The sequence below is a fragment of the Cavia porcellus genome, unplaced genomic scaffold (genome assembly GCF_034190915.1).
Source record: "Cavia porcellus strain 051 isolate PalLab524CR breed Dunkin Hartley unplaced genomic scaffold, mCavPor4.1 scaffold_9, whole genome shotgun sequence".
Classification (NCBI taxonomy): domain Eukaryota; kingdom Metazoa; phylum Chordata; class Mammalia; order Rodentia; family Caviidae; genus Cavia; species Cavia porcellus.
In genome coordinates, this window is record NW_026947492.1 from 10,838,023 (window position 1) to 10,851,409 (window position 13,387).

The window sequence follows — 13,387 nt, forward strand, 5'->3', positions numbered from 1 at the left end:
TCTGAATGGTCTCGTAGCATAAGGCACTTCGCACAAATAAGTAATAAGCTCTTCAGGCTTAAAAAACGGATGAGTGATCAGGGAGAAGTTGAAATGCACTCAAGTCAGCTGTTGAATTTCAAAATTGTAGACAAGCTTGTGTTCAAGATTCTTCTCTTCTTAGGGTTTCTCCCCTTTTCTTTTCTTCCTTCCTTGTCCCCTTTCCCCAGAAAACATTTTTTTTTAAAACCAGCAGTTAGTGCAACTAATGTTCAGTCAGCACACAGTGCAAACAAGTGGAACAAAAAAGGTATTCCTTCTTTTCAGTTTCCTCTTCACCAGTTAAAAAGAAAAATCTGAGCTCTTTTAAATTTTCATAGTTTCAAAATAAAAGATGAAAAACCCACAAAGAGAAGAGCACCCCCCAAAAAAGATGTGACACAGATCCAAAGGAGCCTTCCGTAGTTTGCCAAAGCCTACAGGAAAGATTAAAGAAAGCTAAAATTAACATTTATGAAAGTAATGAGGGGAAAAAAAAAAGTAATGAAAAAAACCCCCCACAATATGTAAGTTTTTACAATCCTCATCCCAAATGTTCTAGTACTTTCTTTCCACTGAGCCTTTATCACTACAGAATTACTGGTTACAATAAGGAATCTCTCCCAGGCATCCCTACAAAAATGAATGAGAGTCTCAAATTCTGGGGACTGACAGCCCTCATTCAGAATGATTTTAGCAAGGGGGGAAGTATTCATCTTACATGAACTGAGTGATCTGCCAAAGTACTGGCAAACATATGGTTACTTTTATTTGTTCAAGAGTTTTGTGTTTTATATTTAATCTTAGGAAAAAAGGCTAAAACGAAGAATGAAGAGCAATTCGAAAATTCTTTACTATATATAACAGGCCAAGACACACTATAATTTGGAGACTATCATCTATAAATTAAATCAGAATTCTCTTAAGGAAAACTGAAACCGCCTACATTCCCTCACTTTTGAACCCGGTTTTGGGCATTTTCTTTTTTAATTTTTGGATTGAACTTAGGGCCTCATGGATGCATTGTACTCCACACAGCTGTATCTCCAGCTCTTCATTTTTTGACACAGGATCTTGCTAAACTGGCCAGGTTGGCCTTGAACTTTCAGTTCTCCTGTATGCCTCATCCTGAGTAGCAGGGATTGTAAGTATGTTACTGTGCTCAGCCTGCATTTCTAACCAAAGCCCAAGTGTCACTGAAGGTGAAAGAAGCTGGGTATGGTGGATGCTAGAACTTCCAGCTACTGAGGAAACTCGGGCAGGAGGCAAGTGCAAGAATGGGCAACTTGGCACGCAAGATCTTGTCTAAAATATAAAACGATGAGATGCTGCTCAGTGGTGAGCAGCCATGGGTTAGATCTCCAGTACTATCCATGCCCCTGCTCCTACCAAGAGAATGAGGGGAGGTGTGTGGAAAATTAGCGGGGAGGTACTTAACAAGACAATGTCCTTAGAACCTTATTATACAACTGGGACTAGGTGTTATAGGCAATACTGCCTGATATTAATGCATCCAATAGAAAAGTTCTAAAAAGAGACGACTCTGAGAGGGGGAAGAAAACAAGAAAAGCAGAAAGTATTTTCACACTTAAATTACCATCAGAGATTCTTTTTTACTTTCACCATTTTGGGAGCTCAAATTTGTCTGAAGCATTGCTCACCTATCACATTAAACAGAAAGGTGCATTCCAGAACGGTACATACAGTGCTACCTTGGTTTACAAACTTAATTCTGACCATAAACCAAACTGGCTAAGACCTGAATCAAATTCAACAGTTAGGCCAATGTTGACTATATGGGGAAATCTGACTTAGTTCTTGCCAAATTCGGTTTATAGCCACAATTGAAAGAATTAAGTCTGTGAACTGAGGTACCACTCGTGTTCTCTCTAATGATACCAATTCCTCACTCGAGATGTCTCTACATACCATCACTTATGCCAATGGGTATTTTATCCTATATTGCTATTATATATGGCAGGAAATTGAATTTTCCTCAGGGAAGAGGTTAGTTCTTTCCTTTAACAATTTCACTCAATTGTTTTGTTTAACCTCACTGTTTTTAGGTACATACATGCTTGTTATGGTTTTTCATCTTCTACAGGCTCACTGTGGTACTCTGCCACATATAGGCTCTTGTCAATGTTGCTTGGGATAGGCTTAATTTCTGTTCCCAGTTGCTCCTCAATACTTTTCAGGTTGAAGCGATCATCATATGTGATCAAGTTGATGGCTAAGCCAAGATGACCAAAGCGACCTAAAGAAAAATGTATTTAATAATTTAAACAATAAGCACACAGGATTAGTATTTCTCTTTAATGCCATCTTGAATACAAGCAAATGCTTTTTTTTTTTTTAATTGGTACCGGGGATCGAACTCACGACCGCCTGCTTGCAAGGCAGGTGCTTATGCCACTGAGCTAAATCCCCAGCCCCAAGCAAATGCTTCTTATGGTCTCCTTACACATAATTACCCTACAGCTTCAGATTTTACAACACAAAACAGTACAGCTGGCTTTAATTCACAGGATCTGCATCAGTGGATTCAACCAACCCCAGAAAGAAAATAATATATGTAAAAATTTCTGCTGTACTGAACCCATAAATTTGTCTTTTCTGGTCAGTATTACCTTAATAATACAGTACAATAACTACAATAACTAGTACAATAACTTGTTACACAGTATTCCTATTGTTAGGTATATACATGGGTTATATGCAAAGGCACCCATTTTATGTGAGACTTAAGCATCCGTAGACTTTGGTATCTGCAGAGTTTTGGATGTCTCTCCCTTGGATACTGAGAAACAGCTGTAGCTTATTTTCCTTTTTTTTGCCCTTTTGAAATTGGAATGGAATGGAAACCAAGTCCCTGTGCATGCTAAGCAAGTGCTCCATCACTGAGCTACATTCTCAGACCTATTTTACTTTATTCAAATGGTAAACTTATCAAGTAGCTAGAGTACACACAGTGAACAGTTTGAGGAAAGCCTGGGCTTCCTGGCTGGAGTTCCAGGCCAGCCTGCAGTACACAGACACACAGTGAAATCCTGCCTCAAAAGACCCACCCCCCCCCCAAAAAAATCACAAAAATGAAACTGAATTAGTGTTAACAAGTCACTGTTTGTACTAGTATATTTACTTCAAAAGGAACAAAATTTTAATTTTGTTACACTTTTGCAAAACTTCCCCAAACTTCCTTTTCTTTACCTGATCTTCCAATACGATGAAGATAGGTCTCTGCCAGCTTTGGGAAGTCAAAGTTTATTACCACATTCACAGCTTGTATATCAATACCTCGCGTAAACAGATCTTTTAAAAAAAGAGAAAAAGAAAAATAAACTTTTCATATTTTAGAGTTTAGAGATTTACATATTCTCTGATGTCCCAACTCTTTTTTTCTCTAGCTAGGTATGATCGTGCTGAGCTTTATCTCCAGGCTCTTAAAAATTAAGACAAGTCTTGCTAATAAGTTCCCCAGTTGGGCTTGGATTTACGATACTCCTACTTTAGCCTTCCAGAATGCTGGGATTTCGGGTATGCAAGAACATGACCAGTTTTCAAACTTTTAAAATGTTTACTTTTAATGTAACCTAAGTTTCTTAAATTCAGTTACTGAAATAAACTTACAAATTACTGGCCTTACTTTTCATTTACTTTATCAGGTACAAATTTCTGCTTACAAGTTATCTTCTCTAATTCCTGTAAGGAAGTTTTAGACAGTGGTAGAAGACAAGTTCAACACCAGCCTGGGTTGCAAAGTGAGCTAAAGGCCAGCCTGAACTGCACAATGAGACTGTCTTAAGAAGACCAAAAACAAACAAAAAAACCCCCCAAAACAACAACAAAACAAACACCAAATGGGGTATAAACTAAAATATTTACTATCTGGCACTTCACAGAAAAGTGTGTTAGCTTTCACTTTATCTTTTATGTAAGTTCATTTATACATCTTGGATACACTATGTTATATAGTATTTATTCAGGAATGGTATTGTTTTTTTGGGGGTACCGGGAATTGAACTCAGGATTTCACACTTGCTAGGTAGGCACTGTGCCATGGAGCTAAGACCCCTATATAGCATTTATTTAATGACATTATGTAACTTCTGAAAAATCAGGAGAAAGTATTACCACTTCAAACTTATCTGAGGGCAAGACTGAAGTAGTGATTAAAAATAAACCTATTAACCAATGTAACAATTCCTATCAATGAGCAAGTGCAGTATTATTATTAACAACTTTTTTGAATGTTGGGCATTGAACTGATGATGGCCTCAAATTTTTTTGTGTGCTGGAGATCACTGTGTACACGTAAGCCCTGTAACACTGAACTATCAAACCTAGCACTTTGTGTACATGCAAGCCCTGTAACACTGAACTATCTCCCCAACTCCCCAAACTAACTTTATTAAAGGACAAAAATTTACTAACAGAGGACTGCCTGATGACAAATAGCAACTCTTTATTTCTTGTACATTTTGAATTTGATTAACTCAAAACATTTCACTGATAAACTAGGCAAGTGTGAGGTTGTGACCAAAAAACAAAACAAAACAAAACAAAACAAAACAAACCACCATGGTTACACCCAAGTATTTAATAATTTATATGTACATGTGTTTAAAATTTAATTTACAAGGTACTTCCACTGGACAGTAGAAAAAGAAAAACACAACTTGCCTGAAGTCTGAGTTTAAAAAAAAAAAAGATGATGATTTGGAACCTAACCTGGAAAACCTTACCTTGCTCTAGTTTGTCTAAAATCTTTTTGACTATATCTGACACAGTTAAATACCTCAACATATTATCGGTTACTAGGCCTGATAATAAAGTAAAAAGGAATGCATGTGGTTACAGCTTAACTTTCAGATGTAGGACAGAGAAAACAAGATGAAGTATTTGAGGTTTTTTTTTTTTTTTTTCTGTTTTGCCTTTTTGAGACAAAGTATCACTATGCAGTTTAGGCTGCCTGGAGCTTATTTCTGTAGCTCAGGCTGGTCTTGAACTTTCAATGATCCTCCTGCCTCAGCCTTCCAAATGTTAAGTTACAGGTGTGCACCACCACACCCAGCTTCAAATCTTTTTTTGGGGGGGAGGGCAGGTACTGGGGATTAAACTCATGATCTTGTACTTGCCAGTAAAATCCCTGGCCCTCAAGTCCATTTTTTTAGTCATTTTCTTAAATTTCTTTTTTGTGATGCTGGGAATCAAACCCAGGGTCCCACAAAAGCTAGCCATAAGCTCTCCCACTGAACTGCACCCCAATTCTTTCTTTTGCTGCTGCTGTACCGCAAACTGAACTCAGAACCTTGTGCTTGCCAAGCAGGCTGTTGTTCTGCTGAGGTGTGTCCCTGGCCCATTCCTTTGATTCTCATGAATAAAAATTTAAGTCTGGAAGAATTTCTAGAACAGCATTTTAATAGAAATTCAGATTTCTGAAATATTTTAACATGTTCTAGTGTATCTAAACACTTTTATACTTTTTTTGAGACAGGGTCTTGCTATGTAACTCAGGCTGTCCTCAAACTCACAGCAATCCTCCAGCCTCAGTCTCCCAAGTGCTAGAATTACAGGTATGTGCCACCATACTGGCCCTATCCATCTTTTTATACACACACACACACACACACACACACACACACACGGGAAAAAGGGGGGGGGGCCCAGTGGGATAGTCATGTATGTATCGCTTGTGGTTCAAGCTGTCCAACTGTCCTGCTGTGATAAAATCTTCACCTGTGTAGGTTTTATGGGTACATATGCAAAAATTCATGAAATAATATACCTGAGATTAAGTAACTCCAAATTCTCTTTTCACAGAAACCTAGATTATTACTCTCATACTAATAAGCTTACATTTGTAGTACAAAAACGCAAGGTAACAAATCCAAGTGCTATGCCCCCCCCACTCCGCCCACAGACTAGTCTGCTCCTGGCAGAAAAAAATGACAACTTCTAAAACATAGGCAGTGTCTTAGTATAATTCATTTTGTGTGGCTCATTCTTTTTTTTTTTTTTTTTTTTTTTTTTTTTTGTCTTTTTGAGACAGGGTTTCACTATGCAGTTCAGGCTGGCCCCAAACCTGCAGTGATCCTCCTGCCTCAGCCTGAGAACTAATACGTTGCCCAATTCTTGTATGTTAAAACTACAAATTAAAAAACTAGTTTAAAAATCAGAAAATTAAATGAGTGCAAAAAACAAGGCTGCAGATTTGGACATGGGGCCCATTTTTAAGGATTTGTTACAGAGTTTAGAAACTGTAAATGTGGCAGGAGTATGTGCTGGACTATGTCAAACGTTGCACTGTGTGATATAAAGAAAGCAATCCAGAAATGGGAAGACAATGGATAAAACAAATACAAAAATACTTACCAGTGCAAACAAGATTGCGGCATAAGCCATTTCGGAAATCATGAAACACACGATTTCGATGCTCCTAGGAAAAACCAATATATGCTATTTGACTAAAACCTATACATAGCACAAAATTTTCACTGTATTTCCTACCCAAGCATTTCTTTTTATCCCAAATCTGTCTATACAACTGATACATGACTTTAAGCTTTTAAAACAAAATGTAGGGCAACCCACACTTGGGACTCCAACTGTCTGTCTCTTGGACAGCAGCTTTCTTTCTCTCGACAAATACGCTCTTTAAAAACCCCTAAAACAAACGTAAATTCTCAGGGTTAGTCTACAGAAACTGTTTTCTCATAAGGTGTCTTGTCATAACTTTGAATTATTTTGTTAAAAACAGATTATGACATTTGAGACAACCTTTTCTTAAGCAAATAAAAATTTAAAAAGTTGTAGCATAGTGTAGCTTATGGTCCGTGTACAGTAGTAGTTCAATCTTAACCTTAATTTCATTTTCCATGATTTTCCTAGTCAACCTCAGCCTCAAAAAATTCCATAAAAAGCCCAGAAATAATTTCTAAGTTAACCTGCATACCTTTCTGAGGAATGTAATGAAACTATGTCTTTCTATCTGGAATGTTAACCATCCTTTTGTCCACTGCACACTACACATCTCTCTCAGCTTTTTTATCAGCTTAACTGACATGGTATCACCATGCTCATGGTTAAATAACCCTCATGTAAAGCTATTGCACTGAAAATGTCTACATTACTCGCTTCTCTTCATCAAGCAAGCACAGAATCTTACATCATTGCAAGGGTGAGTCTTGTATAAGTTTTCTTTTACAGATTGCATTTATTTTTAAATTAACTGTTATTAATCTCTTACTGCACCTAATTTATAAATTAAACTTTACCACAAGTATATACAGGGGGAAAAAAAAAATCAGCATATATGTTTGGTATAATTTTCAGTTGCAAATAATATCAGGATTATCTTGGAACACATTCCCCTTGGGTGAGGAGAGACTTAAAGATATTCTAAAAAAGGGGCTGGGGATTTAGCTCAGTGGCATAAGCAACTGCCTTGCAAGCAGGCAGTCGTGAGTTCGATCCCTGGTACCGATCAAAAGGAAAAAGACAAAAAACAAAACAAAACAAAACAAAACAAAACAAAACAACAAAAAAAGATATGCTAAAAATCTATAGCAATGTTTTCTGTAATAAGTTCTTTATTAGTACTTAAAGTACAAAGTCACTAGCCACAGACAACTGAGTACTTGAAATATTATCTGCTTTGAAGGAACTAAATTTGTAGCTTTCTTTTAAAACATCATATATTGCCAAACAGTTATTAAACAGTACACACCTAAAGCTTACCTAAGAAAGGAAGAAAATTAAATTTCACTTTTTGTATCACTCTTTATCATTCACCAAGTACTCATTCATGTACTGTTTTTAATCTTCCTAACAAACTTGTACAGTATAAATATGTACCATATATATCTATTTTATTACCTCTATTTTATTTTTACACAATTAAACCTAAGGGAATGAGCTAAAAGATTTTTAAAAACCAGTTTGTTTTATACTTACCTGCCTCATTTTAGCGTGAATATAGAAGCAAGAATAACCCAGTTGAGAAATCTTCTTGGCTAGCAATTCAACTCGCTGGGAGGAGTTACAGAAAATGATCGACTGGTTTATCTGAAGCTGAGCACAGGAAAAACAAAAAAGACAAACCTTTATGTATTTTATCAAATCTTGAAAATATTAACTGACAAACAATATAAAAAGAAACAGTCTAGAATTCTGTGGTAGGAGGTGCAGAAAGTTGTAAAATCTTTATATATGACATAATTTTTATAGATCATAATGTATTATTATTATAGATATATTTCACAAAGGCCGCATAATTGTCAATGGATAAAAACAGCTGATTCTCATTATACATTTTATAGTATGTTCTATAAAGTCACTGCAAACACTGAGGTAATAAATATAGAAACACAGCTTTTAGGGAAACACACAGGATTAGACACCTGTGAGGTTTTGGTCATAATCTTTTTTTTTTTTCTTTCTCCCTGGTACTGGAGATTGAACTCACGACCACATGCTTGCAAGACAGGCACTTATGCCGCTGGGCTAAATCCCTGACCCCAACATGGTTGAGTTTCCTTTTTTTTTGTCTTTTTCCTTTTTATCGGTACCAGGGATCGAACTCACGACTGCCTGCTTTACAAGGCAGGCACTTATGCCGCTGAGCTAAATCCCCAGCCCTAAAAATGGTCATTTCTTTTTTTTTTTTTTTTTTTTTGTCTTGTTCCTTTTTATCGGTACCGGGAATCAAACTCACGACTGCCTGCTTGCAAGGCAGGCACTTATGCCACTGAGCTAAATTCCCAGCCCCCCTGGCCCCAACATGGGACTTTCTAGGAACCACTAAATACTTCAACTGTAAAGATGATGAGAAAATGAATATAAGTTTTTTACTGGGATTAAATGATGAATGATCAACAGCAGAAAACTATTTACCCTGGAGAAAAGTGTGTTGAGGCAGTGTACTTTCTGGCGCTCAGTTACATATGCGTAGTACTGGGTTACTCCCTTCAACGTTAGTTCCTCCATCAAGTTAATCTCATAGGGTTTCTGCAAATGGGAATTCTGAAAAAAAGCATAAAGCCTTATGCTTAAAGCAGAATTTTTTCTATTTTAAGCTCAAAATACACACTGTTGTCTGATAAACTCCTAAGATATGCATCTCTCTTCAAAAAACAAGTTACATGAAAAATAAATTACTATAAGATACAAGATCTCAGATTAAAAAATGCAGCTGCATCTTTTGTGTTTTGTAGGTAATATTTTGCAGGTGCTGTAACCAATTTACCCTGCTAGCATCAACTGGCTATGTCCTTCTGACACCAAGAGCTAAGCAGAGAAACAAAAATTTAATACAATTCTATTGCAGCTTTCAAAAGTGAATGTCCCCAGTGTGGTGGTGCAAGCCTGTAATCCCAGCATGTAGGAGGCTGAGGCAGGAGGATTGCCACAAGTTTGAGGCTAGCCCGGACTACAAAGCAAGACCTGCCTCCAAAACAAAAACAACAAAAATAGAACAGTAGATGTACACAAATCTTAACTTTGACAGCTGAAAAAAAAAGCCAACAACTCTGCAGTATTTAACATAAAGCTTATACTTTTTATGAAATTATAGATAAAAGGATATTCATAGGCAACAGGATGGCACTGATTTTAACTACAGATGTATACTCACCATAAACTTTTGCACACTAAGAGGGAAAGTAGCAGAATATAATAAAATCTGCCTGTTTTTAGGTAATGTGAGAATAATATCCTCCATTATCTGCACGAAATCCTGTGATAGCAACTTATCTGCCTGCAAGACCAAAAGAAGACAATTTTAAAAAGAAGTGTTGTCAAAAGTCTTGGTCAATGTATGAACAAATAATAAAGCATAATCCACTAAGAATATCCACAGAATGTTCTTGATTCATAAACAGTAAATTCTCTCCAATATGTACAGTCCAATGGCATCAGGAGAAATTCTCACTAATTCAGAAGGAGAAAAGCCTATACATGCTACTCATCTTTATGTTAAAAGAATTCCATACCAGTGATGGTGAACCATGCACACTACATGATTTAGAAAACATATCTTATTCTCATTAACTTTAACTTGGACAAAAAAAGAATATTATAAGCCTACAGTAATTTTTATCAGATACTACTATAGAGATAACAGTGACATAAAAATATACAAAGACGGCTTTAGGTTTATAAAGCTTTCAATGATACAAATAGCCTGCTGCAGCATGCTTGCCACGGGTGCCACCACTGTTTTAGATTGATAAAACCTATTTCTCTAATGCAATTTTAGTATGATTTCCATTACACTAAAATTCTGTAATCAAATCACTTTGGTTAAATGTCTCCTTTATTCACTAACTGTGTGGGGATATTATTTAAGCACTTTGTACTTCACTTTTAAACAACTACAAAATTAGGCTGTCTGCATACCATAATCATTACTTTACTGGACACCTGTACCTTACTGGGTTATTGTAAAGCTTAAATAGAAACATGTATTTAGTATTGGCACATACTGATCAACAGTAAATGTTAGTTCTTATTACTCAAAAGCTTGATAAGAATTAGACTCCATTAATGAACTAGTTATGCAGAACACAAACCAAACAGGAAAGTAGCTGTATGCCAAAACATTTACAACACTGATAAGCTACATGTTTAAAATACCACCAGATCCTAGAAATATAGAGTTCAGTCAGTTCTTAAAAAGCACTTACAATATAAACTGGTGAGATAAATATACAGAACAAACCCAAATAATACATAGTAATATGTACAAAACAAGGTTAGAGGCATGTGCTTTTAAAAAAAAGTAATCTGTAAATAGAAAGTCTTTAGGCTGGGGATTTAGCTCGGCGGCATAAGCCTTGCAAGTGTGCGGTCGTGAGTTTGATCCCTGGTACCGATAAAAATGAAAAAGACTACATAAGTAAAAAATAGAAAGTCTTAGAATGAACTTGGCTTTGAACTCATTCAGAAACTCTTTAATATGACAGAATAAAATATGATAGAACAGTATCTTTATAAATGAAGAGACATTACCTCATCCAATACTATCATCTGGACATGATCAACCTTTGCTACTCCTTTCTTGATAAGATCCAGGATTCTGCCAGGGGTAGCAATTACCACATGCACTACATGAAATGTAAACAATATTAATTTTAGTCTGGACAAAACAAATTAAGTTTACAATAATTTTTATCAGACACTACTGTAGAGATAAGAGTAATACATATAAAGATGGGCTTTAGGTTTGTATAGCATTTCCATTTTACCTAATGACAGCTAGAGAATATTTGTTGTTTACTTCTTCGTGTGGTAGGCTACAACACCCCAAATTACCTGTTCCAAAAAGGGGATGTATTTGCTTTTCTTGAAACAACCCACAATAAATAGAAGGTCTATCAGAATTCTGACAAGGTAGAAATGCCTCAATTTAGAGCAATGATGTTCAGGAGATTATTATAAGCCTTAAACAAAATGATCATTTAAAAAAACTGCAGAACATGCTGGGCATGATGGCACATGCCTGTAATTTCACTGGACAGGCTGAGACAGGATTACCATGTGTTTGAGGCCATTCTGGACTATACAGTGAGTTCAAGGCCAGTTGAACCACATAGCAAAGCCATCTCTCAAAAAGAAAAAGGAAAAAAATAAAGAAGAAACACAATTACGTAGTACAAAGAATGTATCAAAGTAACCAAATGAGGACAATCTGACTAAAAGGGACGGCACTTCTTTTGCCTTTTTTGTGGAGGTTTTTTGTTTGCTCGTTTTATCGGTACCCAGGCTCAAACTCACGAGCACTTGCTTACAAGGCAGGCACTTATGCCGCTGAGCTAAATCCCCAGTCCTCTTTTGCCTTTTTATACTTGATACTGTACTATGTGATTTCTTCATGAAAGTGAATACAAATCAGCTGTATTTCTTAATGGCTATATGGAAATCTATATATCACAATATATTTAGCCCATCTCCTGAGACCTTGAGATTGGTCCAATTTTTCATTACAAACCATTCTACAGCAAACAACCTTGTACGTATCATCTTATATTCATCACATTTTTTTCAAGATTCTTGAAAATAAACATTTATGGGGCTGGGGATTTAGCTCATGGCATAAGCGCCCGCCCTGCTAGTGCACGGCCGTAAGTTTGATCCCTGGTACTGAAAAAAAAAAAAAATCATAATCTGAAGTAGACTGTAAATTTCTCACCAAAGAAATCAATTTACACTTCCATGTTCTAAGACAACTTTTCTACGAATTCATATTATAAATTAACATTTTAATAATTAGGACAATATTTGGTTACAGTTAATCGAATATCCTTTCAATTATCAATTTCTTCTTTTGAATGGTTTTCTGTATTCATTATTTTACTGTAGTGTTTGTTATTGAATTCTTTAAAAATTTGATTAAGCTTACTGGTACAATTTAGATATACATATTCATTATATTCACATTCATTATAGGGATGTTCCTTCTTCATTATAGGGATGTTCCTTAATTCTTAAAAACAATTTTAACTTTTTGACTAAGAGGAAGCACCTGTGGCTAAAATCAGATCTACGCGGTTCTTACCTGTATCATCAAGCCTCATTATGTCATCCCGTAAATTGGTTCCTCCTGTGGTTGCCATCACTTTGGCCCCTCCCATGTGCTTGCTGACCTGGATGCAAATTTGACTGACCTGTAGAGCAAGTTCTCTCGTGGGAACAATCACCATTGCTGGAAAATATCAAGGAATGGAGAAAAGAAGGACAACATATTTTAAGTTTAAAACGCCACTAAAAATAATGCTCCTTCCTTGTAAACTACATACTGAGACGAAAATCTGTTCATAACAGGTCTAACAGACATGTATTAATGTTTTTAAAAGTCCTAACAACATTTGACAGTAAGAGTCACTAATTTAAACACCACCATCAGAAATTCCCATTGTCCAGGTTTTATTTACATCATATGAAATGAAAAAATGGTAACTGCAGATCAAGAAAGCAAAAGCTGTGGAGTGAATCTTAATTCTATTAGCTTAACCTGGGTGCTAATACAGAAATCTATTTCTTCTTTATTGCCTAAGCTCTTAAAATCTCCAAACTACAAGCCTTTAAACAGAAGTGGTTCATGTTCTACAAGGAACTCTGCAGACACACAGCTATAATGAGAAACAATTCGTTCCTCAGTTCATAAGAAGCAATACCAAATAATTTAACCTCGTGATTTAACTTTCCTCTCTACGGAACAATTCTTATCTTGCCTATCTCACTGGAAAGTTGTTGAAACTGTTTATTATTTAAACGTATTCTAAAAAATAGAAATCTCTGTTGGGAATGATCTTTACAAAAGAGGCCAAAAGTTATGAAAATAACTGGAGCGGAGGGGTAAATACACAGC

The 13,387-nt window shown here is 36.0% G+C and overlaps 1 protein-coding gene across 1 annotated transcript in view; it reads right to left on the reverse strand.

Annotated features, from left to right (window-relative positions):
• Window positions 1-435: 435 nt before the first annotated feature.
• Window positions 436-13,387, reverse strand: part of Ddx6 (DEAD-box helicase 6) — a gene marked incomplete at its 3' end in the record, with an annotated part of 28,556 nt that continues 15,604 nt past the window's right edge. Inside the window, 9 exon segments of the mRNA NM_001172944.1 lie at window positions 436-455; window positions 2,093-2,275; window positions 3,229-3,330; window positions 6,394-6,457; window positions 7,975-8,091; window positions 8,914-9,042; window positions 9,653-9,775; window positions 11,029-11,123; window positions 12,575-12,721. Of these exon segments, the coding sequence (NP_001166415.1) occupies window positions 2,100-2,275; window positions 3,229-3,330; window positions 6,394-6,457; window positions 7,975-8,091; window positions 8,914-9,042; window positions 9,653-9,775; window positions 11,029-11,123; window positions 12,575-12,721 (953 nt within the window).